Genomic DNA, 19,883 nt, shown 5'->3' on the forward strand with positions numbered 1-19,883 from the left:
AGGCAGCGCCTCGGGGGTGGCTTGGGCTGCACAGAAGGTCGGAAGCCACCCGGCATGACTAGTCCCGGCACGAAGGGGTCGTGGCTCTCGCAGCCGATGGTGAAGAGCGTGCTAGTGTATCGCAACGGGGACCCTTTCTTCCCGGGGCGCCGTATTGTCATCAATGAGAAGAAAGTGTCCAACTTCGAAGTATTCCTGAAAGAGGTGACAGGTGGGGTGAAGGCGCCCTTTGGAGCTGTGCGTAACATCTATACCCCCCGGGGTGGGCATCGTGTCCGGCAGCTGGAGGAGCTTCAGAGTGGAGAGCAGTATGTGGCTGGTGGCAGGGAAGCCTTCAAGAAACTCAAGTGAGTGGCTAAAAAGTAACGTAACATTTATATGGAACTTGAATATCATCATTGGGGGTTTGGCGCTGTGGCAGTACTTCAGAGGACCCCCCACCCCACTCCTTTTATTAGGCATTGAGGAAAGAGGACTTAAAGTCTGTGACCTAAGGCAAAAAGAAAGCTACTTCTAAAAGATAAAACTGCGAAAGAGCTTTAGAGGCAAGCCACAGAAAGGCTGCTGTTACTGTCAGCTGCATAGTGCCATCTTCTTCACATGACGGTAGGAGAAACAGCCCGTTAACCCGAAGGACATGCAGCAATGGCACGTTGTGATGTGTGTGCTTAACTGGGGGGCGAGTGTCAGCATCTGGTAGTAACAGGGAGAAAGCTGTAGAAAGGTGGAGTGTTGCCAGTCCTGCCATGAAGTTGATAAACCTGGGAATTTAATTCCCAACACTTAATTTCTTGATTATTTTTAAAAAGTCTAAAATATTCTACCCAGGTATCTGTGTCTTCATCACTTCTCTTCATTTTGTTTGGGTATATAACTGCTTTATGACCAGAATAACTGAGACCCTCCTGTTATTTAAAAGATGACTGTTCGCTTTCTTTTCCCTGGCCGAACACCAAGAATTAAGCTGACAGTTTCTCTGTTTTCTAATGAATGGCTGGGATAATATTGTGAAGGAGATACGAGCTTTTAGGTGCGTTTCCCGAGTGGTTCTGCATGTCATCAGTAATGGTTCTTAACTCTGAGTAAATTTCATGGTCTCAATTGCCTCATTATATGTTTTGTGCAGACTTTGTGAGCATTTTTCCTACAGTTGAATAAAAAAAAATCTTAAAATTAACAGTCCCTCTCTGGAGGTGGTTGGGAATTTATATACTAAACTACCAGCTTCACAGGAGCTCGCTCATCTTGGTTTTGTAGAGTTGAGGGCACTGCATTTTTCAGGAGACCTCATTATGTTTCAGGACAAAACTCTGCGTAAAGAACAGGATCTCTATCAGCGCTCTTACTGGCTTTGTCACAGGCTGCTTCTGAAGATTTATTGAAGCTTCTTGCGCTTCAGTGGCAAAGCTACAAAGAAAGGTGTATGATAGGCTAAATATAAACCCTTTTCCCTCTGTACGTTCTTCCATCCCAAATGCAGTCTCAACTCTCAAGAACAATCTGCTGTATCTTTTTGGTATTAAATCCTGTGATTCTGTGGATGGCTTAAAGTTGTTAGTTGTCAGCACATCATGTTTTGCCTCCCTAAATGTGTTTTATGTTCGTCAGACAGGCTAGAAGTAAGCAAGTGTTTGGCATGAGCGTGCACTGTGTAGAGAACTGGGCACTCTGGATTTGTTTTGGGTGTGAAAAAGCATTTGTCGTTTTGCATGGTCAGAGTTTTATGGTGAGAGCTTTTCAGACTTATGTGGTTGCGACATGCCACAAGATACCTAAGTATTTAAGATCAACAAAGAGAATACTTTAAGAAAAACTAACTGAAAGGACTTGCTAAAAGTAGGCTGTTCATATATCTCTTGATAGTATGCTATAGTCCTGTTCTGTAGGGAGGATGAATGACATGACTTGAGATCTTTTCCATTTCTGTGTTCAGAGTTGGGAGTTCTTCGCTGTTAGTATTTATTTATATAGTGCTGTAAATCTTGTCAGTACTTTCATAAGCATTATTTAAGACAGGCTGAAGGGCTTACCGTTGATCTTGTTCTTAACTGGGTTATAGACAGAATGATATTAGGGAGGCATCTTAGCCAGAAAAGTCGGAGGAGAGGAGGGCTTAGTTGAAAGGCATAGTTTTCTGAAAGGAATTGAAGGATTTAAAGAAAAGAGGGTGTGTTTGCATGTGTGTCACAGGCAAAAATAAAGCAGTTGCAGCTGTGGGAGACCAAATCATCTGCCCTAAAGGATCTGAGTCTGGTCTGATAGCAGCAAAAAGTGTGTATACTTTTTACAGTATTTTTTTTAAGTGATTGGACACATTCATTGCTGTGACAGATTATGCAGAGCTGAACTTTGAAATGGAGCCTTGTGGCACCGATGTGTGGGAGCGTAATGGAAAGGAGAGAGTATGCAAGGAGAAGCAGAAGCCGAAAGTGTCATTGCTCCACTTCAAGCAGTGCATTTGTTTCTTCTCAGATGCCTTATACTGAGAACTGAACCTTTTTCTTCCCTGTCCGCAGTGAATTCTAGACTAAACTGAGCTCACCTTTAGCACATGAACCTCTGTCATTCCAAGCCCTGAACCTTAACATCTTGAGATGGATACCTCTGAGGGCATACGGTCTATATAAACTGTTTCTTTTGTAAATAAAGATAAAGTAATCAGCATTTAAAACCTCTTCTTTTAGGAAAATATATAGAATTTTTCTTTAAAGGAGGAATGACTAGCCAATGTTGGAAATTTTCATAATATACAATGTTACCCAGCTTGTTTTGTCATTTACAGGTGTGCTAAGCAAATACATGCCTTTTTGGTGTATATGCAGTGAGATGTGTTGGTATATTGTAGTTGTTGCAGTGGTGAATGAGAATGCACGTTCAGTCCAGCACCCCTGTGAAGTTCTTCCATGACTGTCAGCTTTCTGAAAGAAAACTGTCTACACTGGAGCTTGTTTCGACTTCTAACTTTTTTTCAGCATGCTGTGCTACCCTCCTCCTTCCTTTCCCATTTACTTGTGTCTGTGCTCATTAATTAATGGTAGATTGTCCTCTCTCCAGCAACATCTCTTTAAACAACCCTGTAGTTTCATCACTGGCTTGGATATTCATTGAATAGAAGTATTTCTGCTTTCTTAGCAAGTGGGAATACATTTGTAAAGTTTTTGGGCTGGGATTTTTTTTTGAGGGCCACTGTCCCAAGAAAAGCCTTTGGCCCTGTTTAGCCCTTTTCAGATTTGTAGATCCCTGGCATTTGACAACTGAATGCCCAGACCTCTGCATAGTGAGTTAATCCATCACTGTGTATTTTAACTAACACTTTTAAGTTAATGCAATGTTTTTGTGGGAGTATGTATGCTGATGGAGAGCAGTATTGTTCAAATAGGTGTATTTTGTTTTCTTGTCCAGTTGAGGCTTGTATTTTGTCTGTTCATGAAATAGTTGTGAAGATGCTGTTGGTTCATCACAAACACAAGAAACCAGGATATACAGTGTTCAGATGTGTCCACGTCCTGTTGAAACACAAGTGGTGTAGATCCTTTTAAACTTTAGCTGATGCCCTGGGTTAAACATGGGTATGGAGGAAAGCTTTAAATCTATCAGAGACTTACTGTGAGAAACTAAGAGGCAAGATGATGTCTTTGAAAGCTCTGTTGATATTATGCTGACATTTATTGATCCACCTCACAGTAGTATGTGAGCTTCTTTCTCACAAGGAGGTATGGATAGTCGGTTCTAATCACCAGGGACTTGAAGCTGGATGGTTGGTTCTCCCCTGGCTTTTGTATTAGCCCAGAGGGCTAGCCTACAGATTTATGTTAACACTCCTTTATTAAAATCTTGAATTAGTTACTTTTGATATTATTTTGAGGCATGATAAATTTTAAAAGCTTTATGTATGAAAAAAGTTAGAAATATTTGTCTTATGTAAGTTAGATGCTTCTGGAAGTAATCAGCTGTTTTCCTTCTGCAGCTATTTGGACATTGGAGAAACAAAGAAAAAACCTGCTGAAGTCAATAATGAGGTAGGATGCCTGAAGTATTTAATAAGTAAACCTGCAGTTAACGTTAGTGACATGCCTGTGTTTATGCCTGATTTTTTATATATATTTATTATGTTTAATAATAATACCATTATCTACCATTCTGAATATACTATTTCAATGATTATTACTCTGATTGCTCTGAGCATGATGCACTGATTGTCTTCTGCTAAGCTTTCTGAATTGCCACATCCAGTTACAAACTTTTAGTAAAGAAAATCTGTTGTCTTCATTGGATCTGGTCATAAACCTAAGGGAGCTTGCTTTCATACAGAAAAAGATGGTGGGACTGAGAATTTTGCGAGTTTAGGACCAGGAATTTTTCTTCAAAACTTGGTATTTTCCCTGGAGAAGGGACATTTGTGTGTGGAAAAAATCTCACTTTGTTGAAATGCTTTTTCCAGCTACTGCTAGTGTCAGTTGTAAACGTCTAACTAGTTCTAGTCCATAATTCTTCAAGCTCACCTGTTTCTCTTGAACAGTGTGATGTTATAGCCTGAGGAGATAACTGCAGGCTTCATAAAACACTCTGGATTTTTGTGAGATGTGTGACTGCATTACTTTTACTATTTTATTGTGTATGGAGATAGCGATGATTTCTAACAAACATTTGAATTATAGCTCTGCCCAAAAGGAAGCATCAGCTCACTTGTTTTTCAGTTTCTTTTGCCTTGTGTACTCAATCCATGTTTCCAGCAATTTAATGGTTTGTGTAGCAGGTGTCTTCAGACAGTAGGACACCTTGTACTAGAAGACCCTAAAAATTGAGGCTAGTTTTAAGGTTCATCATTTTGCTGCAAATCTTTAGAAGATTCTTGATATAAAAGAAATTCTGTGCGGTTGGAGAAGTAATTATAGAAGTTGTGTTTTTTTTACTTACAGCTGCATGTTTGGTAAGAGAGGCTTCTGTTATTTTTTCCAGATTCAGTGCGCATTGTGTATTATCTTAACACTTGCGGCCATCTCTCAGGGCTTTGAAGTAAATCGGTATAAACCATCCATTATTTCGGCTTTCTTTCTTCCTTTTTGACTTATGTTTGCAATCTCCACATTCTCTGTGGAGAGCTTAACTCCCCATGTTGAGTTTAACTTTATGTGATTGATTTATTTGGGGAAAGAAGTCATAAAAATGAGATGAAACCTAGTAACAGTCTACAGATTTTTATCTCAGCTTATGAAAAGCACAATTGTTTTCATGCTCTAATCGTTTAGTCCTAGGAGTGCACTTTCAGGAGGCTAGTAACGGAAGTTTTAATGCCTAAATGTATTTATGCTAAAAGGATGTGAGGAAGCAAGTTCTGGTTTTACTTTTTTTCAGGCATTCACTTAGAAATCAAAACCCTTGATGTGTTTTAGGACCAGGAGGGACAGCAGTATTCTCTTTGATTCTGCTGGATTTGCATCAACAAACAAAAAAATCATATTTTTCCATGGATCCTGGTAGCCATTTTTGATGCTAGCCCACAAAGGTATTTAAAATCCTCCCTGTTTGTTTCACTAAAAGATGAAAAAAAAATAATCAGTGAATGTGTGAATGACAATATTGCTAAAGAAAGATATTTATGGCTCAGCCCTGCAAGCACCGCAAGGTGTAATTTGTGAATCATCTCAATGACTTCAGTACAAAGGTTACTATGGAGTTATGCATGTACAGAGAAATTTGTGGGTCAGGTCTGAGTTTCTAGTGCTCTGGAGGGCTGGACTTGGGGCAGGAGGAAAGAAATAAATACAATTATTTGGCTCACTGCAGCTCTGCGGGCTCCTTGCAGATCAAGGAACAGCACGGTAGGTGTTGAATAAAGGCCTTATAGACAACCCCAGGCTAACATTAGGGTGTGTTTTCAGACTGATCTTTGTCAGGGCAATTCCTGCTCTCTTCCTGCTGGTGCTGAAGTATTATCCTGCTTTCCTTCATTAGCCCCTCCTCTTTTTTTTCTTTCCTTCCCTTGCTTCCCTTCTTCCCTCCCTTCCTTTCCTCCTTCTCCTCCTTCAAACCCCCAAATGTTTTTAGAATGCAATATAATTTATCAGGACTCCCACATTAATGCTCCGGACACCCGCCCATTCTCATGACCTCAGTAGTGCTGCTACTTAGCAGCCGAAGCAGTGCTTAGCTGGAGCCTGGAGACAGCAAAGACTGTTCTTCAAGTGGGGTTTGCCTTCCACCTTTTTTACCTGGCAGCTGGCCTCGAGGGTAAGCAATGACAGCAATAAATGGCCTTGTGCCACAGTACTCCTGAGTGCTGGTGGTGCGTGAGGAATTGGTGCAGGATTTTTTGTCGCCTACAGAAGGAGATGGTCTTGGAGCTGGCTTGCCCTAGACCAGATTTTGGAAGCAAATTGATGCTGGCCTGGTGGTGATGATAGTTCTTCTGTACCTGCATAGTGCCATATATCAAGGATCTGAAAGCTTTAAAAAGGTAGCACAGAAATAGTGGTTGAGAAATTCATGTTCAGTGTTATCATCATGCTTAGGTACAAGGGTATCAATTCTGGTTGTATGAAGCACATTTAATTTGGCATTTGCTACCTGATGAGTGTTTCTCCCTGCAGGTTTTTCTCCAGTAAAGCAATGGCAAATATCCAGTTTCGATTCTGATTAGTAAGGAGGGAGTCAAAAGGAAGAAAACTTTATGCAGCAGCTGTACATTCTGTGTTTGTTTGCAGCTGTAGGTTTTCTTTTGTGTTAGTTAAACTGCCAAATGTTTGACATCTGTTTTTGGGAATACTTTAACCTTGCTCTTTGAAGGCAGTGTCTCAATTACTTTAAATTTGCATGTAACTAGGAAATGTGTGTCAAACCAGAATTAAACAAGAAAAAATTCACATTCAATATGCGGTGTACATATGGTGACCTACATTCACAAAGAAGAACAGACAGTAAGCATAAAGCATTAATTTCTTACTAAAATCTCTTCTCACTTTTCTCATGAAGTGACAAGACAGAATAAGTAGTCCATCCGAAATAGGTTTGTCTTCTTTAGTGGAATCTGTGAATCTGATTTTGTAAGGAAGGTGTTCCAGGGTGGGGGGGGAAGGAAAAAAAAATACTTAAGGGAAGTTCTTCATCTCGTGGAGTCTGAGAACTCATCTAATGAAATCCTTTGGCATCTGTTCTTGTAAGGTGCTGAGACTTAACATTTGAGAGCAGTATTATTTCTCTGTGTTATGCCCTGGTTCAGTTTTAGCTGGAGCTTTTCAAATACCATGGTCCTGTTGGCCTGTAAGGTGCACCTTGCCTTGCCTGACATGTTTGGAGCTAACAAGGGTTTACAGCTAGTAAGCACCTCTATTTTCTGTCTGTCCTCTACAACTGACAACAGGAGCTCTGGGCAAGGTTTGGTCAAGAAGGTCTTAATGTGGATGTGTTGTTACAACACAGCAATGAGCCAACTATGTAATGTTGAATAATTCATTAAGCACTGTCCATCTATTTGAGAAGTGGAACATGCAAATAGATGTGATTGACTGTAAGATGGGTCAGTGTTGGAATAGTTTGGGAGGATACATTTTTTTCTGTATAAACAGATAGATTTACAGATAAAGGTCTATACCACCAAATACCTAATTACAATATCAGTAGCTGATTTCACCACAGGCTGTCCTTGGTGATAGACGGATGAGAAGAAAAAAGTGTATTACATGTTCCCCAACAGTAGTGTCATCATACATAAGCAGAGCAACACAAGAAAGCTTGAGTGTAGCAACTGCACATAGCAGTTTAATTTTGAGGGCTTTTCTTTTAAAAATAAGCATTGTTTTAAAAATAGTTAAGTGTGAGGGTAATAATACTGCTTTTAAAATCTTGCAAAGTAGCTATAGTCTTGGTCTGTGAGGTCCAACCATCAATCAGAGTTGGGTCTTTTAAAAAAATATTGCATAAAAAGCCCATAGTCTAGTCATTCTACTACTGATACAAATCAGGTTTCAAGGTGTTCTTCAATGAAATAATCTCATTATCTATTAAGATTTCTGATATCAGTGATAGATTTCTTTAATCGAGTGTCTGGTTTCTTAAAATCTAGCTATCTGTTTACCAGTCTAAGGCCTCCAAACAACCAACTTAAATAAATGGGCCAAACTCTTGGAAAACAGCTATTTTTTTTTCACCAGTCTACCCCAGATATGGACTTGAACTTATAGCCCTGTTCTTCTGGGTGAAGTATTGTATCAGTATAGGATGATAAACGAGGGAGGGTCACTCTGATGTCTTAGTGCAGGATGATATAATTTATGATAGCAGTGCATGAAAATGATACTGAACATTTATTAAATGTTTCAAAGCAGCAGGAGTTCCAGTAGTGTCAGTTCATATGATGCCTGTAGTTCAGTGGCCATTGACTTCAGTAGACTTTGAGCTTTGCCCAGGGCCAGGAAGGAGATGGGATACTGTTGGTAATGCAAAAACACCAGTGGTAGTTGTGGTACTTTAACAGTCACTGTATTTTGAGGATAGTTAGATGCCTTGATACCATCTTTGCTTTTGGAAATCTTCCTCAGACTGTCGTACATCTGCATGTGATGAAGGGAATAATTTAAGATTAAATTGATAACTGTGCAGAAGAAAGGAAGTTTATAATGGGAGAGGTCTGCAAGATCTTTTTCACTTCAGAACATGAGTCTGCAATTTGTTTTGTTTCACATTAACATCCAATCTCAGTTCCCTGCTTTCTGAGATGCAGAGATTTTCTTGATGTAGTAACATTAGAGCAATTGTCAAGCTCATCCTCACAAGTTATCCCCCGCTGCATGCGGCTAGAGCTGGTGGGATTTTAAAGCCACATCTCTGTCTCTTCTCACTTCGTCTGCTGTTATGTGTATTTGGCACTTCCTTGCTTGTTTTTACTTTGCTCTCCTTAGCAATAGCAGCAGCGCAGCAGCTTAGGAAAAGCTCCTTAGTTCTCATACTGCTGTAACAGCAGATCGGCGTGCCACTCAGCTGATTTTCACAGTGCCACAAACTCATTTGACTAGGAGTGTGCATGATGGTCAGAAGGGTGAGCTGTGGGTTGTGAAGGGGGGAGAAAGAAAAGTTCAAATCAGAGCTAAAGGCAGTGAGCGTTTGCTATATGAGCAAATTTGCATCTGGCTCAAGCGTTTTGCTGACACAGCAATACTCTTTCCCTCTGTTCTGCTGTTTATCCCAGCAGATAAGTGATGACGCCTCTTGCACTGTAGCATTATGGTAGTTGTTCTGCATGGAAGACTGGAGCAAGTTTCCTAGGAAAAGTGATTTTTCAATTCCCATTTGATGGCCTCTGCAACAAGCTATTCCCCTAGAATTGTCACATCCCATCTTAGTTTAGATTTTTTGGGGAGAGAGCGGGGGTAGAGAGTAAGTTCAGATTTCTGCCTTCTCCCTCTTTCAACCAGGGACAGCTGTAAGGGTGAAAGAAGACACTTGTCCTAGAAGCATGGGAAAATTGTGTGTCAGTCTCAGCAGATGGCAGCCAGGCTTTTAGCGGTTTTAAATCCTCTGGCAGAGCCCTCACACCATAATGATGTGTCTCAAAACTTTTTACAGTTATGTTACCAGTAGGGAAAGTAGTAAAAAGATTTAATCCTGACCCAAGCTAAATCTTTGATACAAACTATTCCTCGGGTATGTTTCCATCCATCACTTCTTTTGGCAACTGAGCTTCTTGTTTTGCAAGAGAGATCCCTTTTGTACTGAAGGTGATCTGCAAGTACAAATACATTTTAAATTATGTGCTTGAGGAATCTAACAATTAATCTCTTGAGGAGGTATGGACCAGCAGAGTTACCATTTGTTTATTATAAGCTTAATTGTTTGTAAAAGGTACTGAATGTTATTTTCTAATAATAATGTGTAAAGTATGGACATGTATATTTCTCTAAGCACTATCTCTGATCTATATGGTCTCTCCCTGTGCACTCAAAAAGATTAATTTTACTTGTCGTTGGGGCTGGGTAAGGTGCTGAATAATTAACTGAGCTTTTGGATTTGCAAATCCTGTAGACAACTGTTTGTTTAAAAATCTTTGTTTTACAAAAATCCGTTCAGCTGAAACCTCTTTTCTTCTTTGACTTCTTATGGCCAACAGTTTTTTGAACACACTGAAGTAAACAGACTTTGCAGTGTGTTACTGTAAAAGGAAAGAATTGCAGGCACCTAAGAAAAGCAGATGTATTTTGATATTGAAGAACGAGTCTCTAGCAACTGAAAGAAAAAAGGAAGGTGATAGTGTCTGTATGAAACAGCATCTATTATCAAAAGTTCATAGTAGGCCTGCATTAAACTGCTTTACTGACCATATACATAAATTTGCCCTTGGTTGATAGCAGACAGATTTCCTTAGGTAGTAAAAACATTGAGGTTTTTTGTCAGCACTTCACATTTTCTGCTGGGCCTCTAGGACATGGTGATTGTGTGGCAAGCTCTGACACAAGTATTTTTTGTGCTGCTCAAGATTGTCATTTGTGTTCCACTTGGTTTTTTTTTTTTACTGACATATTCTAGAAAAGCATTTGTAAGTTATTTAAGAAAACTCCACTTATATGTTTTACTCTACATAAGGCACATCAAGAGTTAGGTCTATACTGTAGTGAGATAAGAATGATATAGATGCCTTTCCTTAGGTTCACCACTGTTTTCTACGATGTTTAAGCGATGAAAACATCCTGGTCCACAATTTTATAACATTTGCCTACTTACAGTGTGTTTATAACATTTCTACCCATTGACTGGGAACTGCTGTAGGGCACTAAGTATGACCAGGGATGTTGTAAGAGCTGGTTGGTTGTAGGCCAAGTGTGTGGCTGGCTGAGGAAGGGTCACTTTACCCAATTCTTTGAGTGGTGCGTTCATTCTGGGGTGCTGTCATGGAGCATTAGAAGTGGCTGTGTGTGGCTCTTGGACTGTCAGATTTCATGATGCATGTCAGGGGTCCTGGTGTGAGGGATGCACTAGGGACTCTCTGCCCACCACCTACTGGGTCTTGTCCTACCTTTCCAGCTTCAGGTTCTTCCCATGTTCAGCCTGGGTACCCTTCTGCAGGTCTGTTGCCTCACATGTAGTCATTGTGTCCTTGTCACATTTTTCCAGTGATTCATCACTTTTTTTTCACTGTTTTACATAAATATATTTCATCGTTCCATAACTCCATTTCAATTGCAGCTGCTTCTTTTATCAGGTGGTTTAGATGTGGTCATATTTGGACAAGTATTTGAAGAATGGAATAATCAATATTTTTACTAATGATTCTTTGGAGGATTAGTAAAGATTCCTCAAAGCTTTCATACATGTATGACCTGAATATTTGTATCAGCATGCAATCCCAGAACATATCTCTCTAGTGAAAACACGTGATAATTACAAGGATTTGAATAAGTGTTTGAGCATTTTGAAACTTTTAAATTTCTTTTTCTGATCTAGTGCCTGTCAGCCCTCACATTGGTCACACACTGGGTGACACAGACATGTGCTAGGACATGGAGTAGAGCACGTTTGCTTGCTAGGGAACTTCACAGAGTGTGTCTGTTCCCGTGATGAAGCTTGACTACAGAATGAAACTGTGTCTGGTAGAATGTGCCTTCTACAGGTGGTCTCTAGCTGCAGCACATCAGCTCAGTAACACTCCTTCTGTGGGGTCTTGTGGGGCAGACATGGTTAATTGGCAGATCACAGCTTAGGCCAGTTGGCCATTGCATTCTTGGTGAGATCCTGGGCCAGGAAGGGTTCCCTAGTTGTCCAGTGCTGACAGAAGAGACAGGCACCATGGCAGGGGAATGTGAGGTGGAAAATACAATGTTTGAGACTTGGGAGATCTGAACATACCATCATAATTTTCAAAAAAAAAAAAAAAGCACCTGAGATGTTGCTATAAAAGTATTTTGAGGACATGCCATTTCTCTGTTTCCCTCTGTTCCTCCATATTTTAAAATTCAGTTCTTTTAGTATCATTTATGGCAATTGTTTCTTCTGCATCCTTTAAGAGCACCTTTGTTGCTAGACAGCGGAGTCGCCACTCATCTCTTGGCGGTGGTATGATTGGATTAATCAGTAAAAATTTAATTTTGGAAGGTTACAATGTTGTCTTCATTTCACAAATTATTTTGCTATATTTATGCTGGATATATCTTGTCCCTAACATACTTGCATATTTTTTCCAAGTACTTTCTTATGAAAAATCCCAGTATTTATAATTATTGCTTATTTCAAACCAAGCGTTTGTCATGTCTGACAAATAACATGTATGTCTAATCATAAAAAAACCTTGTCATTTTTCAATGAGTGGACTCTTGATTCTCTTTAACTTTTAACTGTCAATTAGAAATGGTTCATTGATGTTTTCCTCTGTACAGGACATAGTTTTGAGAGAGTGTTTGAATAGATATCAGAAATGATCCCTGCATGTGCAAATTACAGCCATTTGATGTCAAAACAATCTATCTTCATAGGATATTATTTCCTAATTCTTTTTTAAGAATTAGAAAGAAAAAAAAGTGATTTGTGAAACCCAAAGTTACTGTACACAAAATATTTGTATGTCTGGAAATGAATTGTGTGTAAAGGTCCACTTCATATTCCTGTGCCAATATGCAAAGCTAAACCCTCTTGCTACGCCAAATCTGACCAGTTTGTTTTCTTCTACTGCTGGTGTCACGGAATGAGTAAGGAATTTCTCATTTTCTGATGCTGAATTAATTAGGAATTCTATTGTAAGTGTAGTTTAGAGAATAAGACTGTCAAAATGCAAAGATTAAAAAATGTGATATATATCTTTAATCTGAGCAACATCTTTAATAGTTAAATTTTATCTGTCATTGTTTGGTATTTAGTATCCTGGTAACATAATTAGCACAACAAGACATACAAAACAGAAGCCCTTCCTGAGTGTTTATAATGTAATACCAGGAGGAATCAGAGAAGAACTGATCAGACATCCAGTTAAAACATAAGCGTGTCCTTTTTTCTAGCTGGGCCTGTGAGTTAATAAAATTTCTCTTTATATAGTTCTGTATACCTGAATTGTGTAATGCTGAGTATTTTAATTAACGGCTTGCTTACAGATAGATTTAATGGATTTTGGAGCAACAAAATCTTGCAAAAGTCCAAGAAGAAGACTCTGCAAGAACCAAAGTCTTGCAGAGGCTTTGGTTTGTGCCCCTGGGGATTTCGTGGTCTGTATTGAGTTTGATATGAAACTTGAAAGTTGGTCTCTTCCTTGATTAAGATGCCTGCCTTGTTCTGTAGGGTAACTGCTCTTTCTGCTCTGTGGGGAGGCTGGGAGGAAGGGAAGAAATGCCAGTACTGAAGCTTTTAATGAAGCATGTTAGCCTCATTAAATACTTGTTGCTGCATACCAAATTGACTTACTGGAAACATTAACAACTTTTTACCTTTGATTAAAAATGATGAAAAAAAAAAAAATTTTTTTTGGGGGGTTGCTTTCTGTTCTTCAGCTGTCACTGTTCACAGGTTCATGCCCTTCTGATCATCCATGAAGGCCAGAGTCTTCCTTTTGGTTTAAATGAGTCTAAGGAGTTTGGGAAAAATACATGAATTTTGAGAGGCAAAAATGGTCAGAATTGGCAGTATTATGTCAGTAACAGAAATGAGCATCAGAATCTATTTTGCTTGAATAAAATCTACATTGTTGATCCTATTGTGTGTGTTGTAAGCAGTGTAGAGTATAGCATCATGCAACTTGGTGGAGAAATAGGAGCCATCCAGAAGCAATACAGGTGTGGTCTATTTTGGAGCTCTGCGCAGTCTATGTGCCTGGGCCGATAAAGCCATGCCCTTGTCTGATTTATCCCAGCTGAAGATCTGGCCCCTAATCCAGTGCCCCAAAACTACGACAGATCCCAAGCGAAACATTTTTCTTTCCAGAGTTTAGCTAGATGAGATGAGGTTTACCCCCAGATGCACAGGCGATATGACCTCCATTTCACTGGCAATGGCTGAAAAGGAGGGTGATTTACCTTGGGTGTGAACAGAGTGGCTTCAAATACTTTGGGAATTTTGTAGCAGCTTTGTGGTCTAGAAGGCTCGCTGAATCAGTCCATGACCGTTCTGGCATAGTTCGTTTCCACCTGATCTGTGCTTTGTGTGGCCTGAGAAGTTCATGTACTGCCATGGTGTTGTGACCTATTTGTGTAAGCTTGGAAATATGCTCAGTTAGTAGCAGTTTAAGTGATGCTTTGTATCCACACCAGGAGAAAGGTTAGTAGTCTGTTGCTCAAGGCTGTTTTGTACTATCCAGTGTACCATCTAGCAATGCAAAGTAGCCAGGGAAGCGTGGATTATCCAGGTTAATTACTGCGTAGGATAACTGAAAGGGTTTTGTACTGACCGAACACCTCAGTGAGTTTGACTCTGCATCTTTTAGTCAAAGTGTATAAAAATGCCCATTTAAAAAAAGTCATGTTTCTGTGAAATAGATAAGATAAGATGTTTCCTGTGCTGTAATAGCTTTAGAAAACTTATCGTTCTAATTTGCTTTTGATCACTGAACCTTGAACATTCCTTTCTTTCACATCAGAGGGTGGTGATGGTGTGTATAAATGGGGTTTTGGTTCTTTTGACCCCAGTTCTACCCTAGGGGAATACAAATATTTGTTCTCAATTTTCCTGGGCACATTGATTAACAAACAGGCCATTGTAACAAACTGGCAAACTCATGGCTCATTGCATGAGCTGATAAATTTGGAATGTGACATTGTGTTGAAATATTTAAAACTGCAAGAGGTTAGTTATAAAGTGACGTGAGTAATGAGTGAGATGTTCATAGTGGCCAAGACTATATTAATACAGCAGTAAGAAAGGCCAGCTCTTAAACCTGTATAAATCAAACCAGCAGAGAGGATCTGGTTCAGGCAGGTTGCTTATTTTGACTGTTGTTTCGCTTCTGTCTAGTATGGCTTTATAAATATGTGTAAACCTGTAAATCTTGCAGTTGTTCAGTTGCCCCCTTTGATGGGGGGCATTTGTGGTAAGAAAAGGAAATAAATCAGATAGTCATACCATTTCTTAGCTATGGATAACTACCCTGTGTCTTTATGGCAGCCTGTGAAAGTGCTGCCAGACCTCTGAATTTAGCATGTCTCTAATTATTTAATGTACACTGTAGGGAAAAGAAAGGCTAAGAATGGCACATTTCTATTTGAAACTATTCTCAAGTGTATAAAAGTCACCTTTTTAGAAACTAAACATGCAGCATGGTATATTCAGAGGGCATTTAAAATAATTTTTAACAAACTGTGTACTTTTCTGATATACAGGGATTGATTCTCTGAAGTGTCATATGCCTCTTGCAAGTCCCAATTAACCAAGAGGAGCTTGGGTGGTTTGCTGGGTCTGTCCCACTTTCCAGTCTATATTTGAATAATAGGTGTGAAAAGTATAATTCATAGAAGTGAAAAGTTTATGCATGGGGACCAGCAAATAGGTTCACACCTACCAAAACAAATACAGAAAATTTTGCTACATCTCCATTTTAAGGGTTAAGTTTTTCACCTTTTACCGGTTAACGTATTTCTGAAGAAAGAAGTGAAAACCATTCTTTTTTATCTGTGTATTTCAAACCAATGTGTGGGTTGCTCAGAGTCCTTACACAAATAACCATTCTCAATGATGATTTCCTTGTAATGCCATATATGTAACATTCTCTTCCCACTGTCACATTTCTTTTGAGTTAGAAGCCTTGCATGATCAAGCGCATCCATTGTGTTCTTAAATGGAGTTAACATGTTTTCAGCTGATCTTCAGTCTTTCATGTGGCCAGCTGAACATAAACATAATAGAAATTTTTGTATGAAAATTATATTAAATTGGTGTATGTATGTATGCGTACACACATCATATACATGTATACACATGTGGATATGCACACACTAATTCAAAATGGTTTTCTTACAAAACCAAATTTTCATATATGTACGAATGACAATATACCTGAGGTAATGGTTTGGCTGCTGATCGTTTTGTTTTGTTTTGTTTTTTGCCAACAGTCAACAGTGGAAGATGTAAGTACCTAAAGTAGATTGTGCAATGTGTTGTATGTGTTTGCTAAGTGTTTTGGCTGTGTGTGTTTGTTAAATTTTGTGAATATTTAGCATAATTTTAGTGTAAGAGAAAAATGTATAGAATGTTGTTATAAAGCAGCTGTGAGGATGTGGATTTTTTTACCATGTTTCAGTTAGATGCTGATCTTGGCTTAGTATTTTCAAAGGGCTATTAGGAGGCACTCAGCTGCAGCTAACGTTCAGCGATGCAAATGCCACCACAGTGAATTATAACTGAAGATGAAAGCTGGGCTTTAAGAGACACTGTGTAGAATGTATTCTGAAATCTGAGTGTTTACAGAGATCTCAAACACTGCAGATTGATCCCCACTCCCAGAACCTAGCCTGTGTTTTTAGCTGCTTTGTTTTTCCCAGACTCTGCAAGGTGCTTTGCAAAGTTATTTCGCAGGTGCTAACTCCGTTCTAAAGCAAGAAATAACCACGCTGCTGTTGGTGTAAGAGGCACTGTGGGAAATAACAAATTCTTTGTAGAAGAGATTTGTAAAAATTATGGTGGTTTTGAGTGTCTGTGATCCCCTGGTGTATTTCCAACTGTGTTTAGCTCTTGTTGCTTTGCAAATTCTCATTTAATTGATTGCCTCCAGCTTACTTAAAGTTCTGTCTGAGTTTCAATTGATGTAATGCTTCCTTTTTCCTCCCCTAATACTTTGTGTTGCTGCTGTATGTTGTCATGTAATATCTCAGATGAGTATCTCATCATGAATTATGAAATGTTGGCAACATATGTGAGTAGGATATGGAAGCTGCCCTTGAATGGGTCTTTTCAAACAAACTGAAAATGTACGAAATTTAAAGATAAAATCATAATGGGGCCAGACCATTGATTAACGTAAATCTACTTACAATTGCTGACGTAAATGGGACAGTTGATTTACATCAGCTGAGAATGTGGCTGGTGAAATTAAAAGAAAATAAAGAGTTTAGGGGGCTAGTGATGCTGGTCTCTTAATGTAAACACAAACTTTCACCCAAGACATATTAATTGTTGTTAATATGTAACTCTGCAGTGCCAGGGGGGTCAGGCTATTCCAGACACTGTGGCACTGTGCTACCTCCTACAAACAAAGTAAGAGCGGAACCATGTATTCTTTAATTAAATCCTGGATCAGGTCTTCCGCTGGGGTGGTTTGGCATAACCGCATATACTTCAAAGGAACTAGATTGATTTACCGTGTCTGAGCATTTGGGTCTTTTATTAATGTATACTTCTGTGTATTGAAATTATGTAGCTTGCTTTTCATAAGCATAAATAGTTTAACATTGGTCAGACAGCAGTTATTCTAAAAAAAGAAAAAAAGAGAAGAGCACAGTCAGGTTAATTAGAAGAACAATGTATAGGGTGGGATTCTTTTGGTCGTGTGGGTTTTTTTTTGGTGTTTGTTTTTTTTTTTTAAATCACAGTGCAATGTAGATCTAGCCAAAATGTTTTTTAGAAAGGTGGCTTCAGAGCAGGCTAGGGTTGCTTGTGCTGAGTTTTTGCGCTGTTGCACTTGGAGAGCCTGATACACTATGCTGTAGCCACAACATATGTTAGGTATCTGTAGGAGTTCTCTTGTGCATTGTGTAATGCTATATTATACTGTATTGTAGTTGCTTGCATGTCTACATGTTTGCCAGCTTCAAAATTAAAGGTAATGTACACAGCTCATTTGCAGCACGCCTGTGCAGTCACTTCCCTCTGTTTGTTTTTTTAAATTTTCTTATAATTTATGGATTTATTTTCTCCTTTTCTGTCATTTTCAGCATCAGTTGCCCTGTGTCCTGCATGAATATAAGGAGTTTATCTTTCTTTTTGTCCCCTGAAGCAGATGAGGTGTAAAACATGCCTTCAGGAGGCAAGCAGTCACAGAATCACTGAATGACAGTGGTTGGAAGGGACCGCTGGAGATCAGCTAGTCCAACCCCGCTGCCAAAGCAGGGTCACCCAGAGCAGGTTGCACAGGAACACGTCCAAGCGGGTTTGGAATGTCTCCAGACAAGGAGGCTCCACCACCTCCCTGGGCAGCCTCTTCCAGTGCTCTGACACCCTCAAAGTAAAGAAGTTCCTCCTCATGTTTAGATGGAACTTCCTGTGCTCAAGTCTCTGCCCGTTACCCCTTGTCCTCTCACTGGGCACCACTCAAAAGAGACAGGTCCCATCCTCCTGACCACCCGCCCTTCAAGTATTTAGAAGCATTGAAAAGATCCCCCCTCAGTCCTCTTTTTTCCAGACTAAAAAGACCCAAGTCCCTCAGCCTAGTCCTAAAGACATTACTTATCCCGCCTCTTCCAGACAAACAGTGATAGCCTAAACATCTGCAGAAGAGCATGTGGACCCCAAGACATGATGCAGTATGTGTGCCCCCACTGTTCATGTCGGGTGTGGCAAAAGACTCTGCAGAGTTCTGTGCCACCGTGGTCCAGCGTCTGTTCAATTCAGTCTGGGCTACTCTGTTCCATGCTCCAAGAAACAGAGGTCTTATTCTATGCACCATGCTAAATACTTGTGGCTGTTTTAATAGTGTAATCGTCATCTTGGTGTTTCCATGCACTGATTTTTGTGGTGTTACATTAGCAAATGTAATATTGCACTAAGGTATTCTTCTCGCCTTTTAGTATAGGAGGTACATTTGATTTAAACATGCTTAGCCACAGAACACGAGATTGTATTTTGTTCTGGTTTAGGTCATGTTTAGGTAGAAAAGACAGATATTAAGTTTCTGCCAATGCTGGTCCCATGTTACAGTCCCCTGCAGTTTGCTTGTTTAAGAACAGGGCTGACTTATTAGGCCACAGAAGGCTGCCAGAAATATTAATGACTCTTTGAGAGAGTAACCCAAAAGACAGACTTGCAAGCTGATGCCACGGTATCTATTATTGGCAGAAATACAATCCTTCCAATAATAAATGAGCTCTTAACATCTGTCAGGTTGCTTGTTTTCTCAGGGGCCTGGTGATTGGGTTGCATGCAATAACATAATGGCCTTCTGAGGAGCCTATGTCAAAATTAATGGTTTCATCAGCTTGCAAGAACAACTAAATAATTGGGCACACCTGGGACTGTCCTAAAGGGCTCCTTTATGCTTAGCGAATTCTTTCTATCTGGTTCCAGTAAAATGTGGATCATCGAAACCTGCGTGTTGCAGAGTGGGTCAGAGAACTTATTTTGATGGACTGTTTGGAGCGTGTGAGAGCTTGAGCATAGGTATCAACAGCATAAGTAAGCATCGGGAATGGATGAGGAATCAACTTTTAGAAAAAGCGATATAAGGCTTTACTAGTTATATATTGAATACTTTATAGGGGATTGGCCTGGCAACCTAGCAGCTATGCAGCAAGGTGTAAGGGCAAAGTTAAGTTGTTCCCGTTTTGGATGCAACCTGTGTTTGAAGCCTAAATATTAGGACCTGTTGCTATGGAAGGAAGTCAGTATTGCCTCAGCCTTCAGTAGCATACTCTTTAGAAAGTTACTTTATTTTTTCTGTACTCTCTATTAGACTGGTTACGTTGGGCAAATAACTCTTAGTGTCTGACAGCAGCAATAGAAATTTTTTCAGATGTTGTAGTTTAAGGTGTGTTTTCTTTTTCTGCCTAGAGACTCAATAAATTTTCATCTCAAATTTTAGTGACATAGATGACCGGTTAAGCCCTGAAAAACGTGCTTTCAATGTTTCTGCAAGAATGGCTGAGCTCCTAAATTATTTGGCAGTCTCCAAAAATTTCTTTGCCTCTCCTAATGCGCAGTATGATAACAACCTCGTACTCTCTTGCTAAGCCTGTAGTAGTAGTGAATCTTCTACCTGATTCAGAACACAC

At 39.6% G+C, this 19,883-nt stretch overlaps 1 protein-coding gene across 2 annotated transcripts in view; it reads left to right on the forward strand.

Annotated features, from left to right (window-relative positions):
- The window catches only part of DCDC2 (doublecortin domain containing 2), a 71,329-nt gene that overhangs the window by 1,421 nt on the left and 50,025 nt on the right, over positions 1-19,883 (forward strand). The window contains exons 1-2 of one of the 2 annotated variants that reach the window (XM_063325797.1): positions 48-347; positions 3,968-4,019. In XM_063325797.1, the coding sequence (XP_063181867.1) occupies positions 55-347; positions 3,968-4,019 (345 nt within the window). In that variant the 5' untranslated portion in view covers positions 48-54. Of the gene's footprint in view, positions 1-47; positions 348-3,967; positions 4,020-19,883 lie in introns of those variants that run through there. The other variant, XM_063325798.1, reaches the window with a different exon arrangement.

The sequence above is a fragment of the Chroicocephalus ridibundus genome, chromosome 2 (genome assembly GCF_963924245.1).
Source record: "Chroicocephalus ridibundus chromosome 2, bChrRid1.1, whole genome shotgun sequence".
Taxonomy (NCBI): Eukaryota; Metazoa; Chordata; class Aves; order Charadriiformes; family Laridae; genus Chroicocephalus; species Chroicocephalus ridibundus.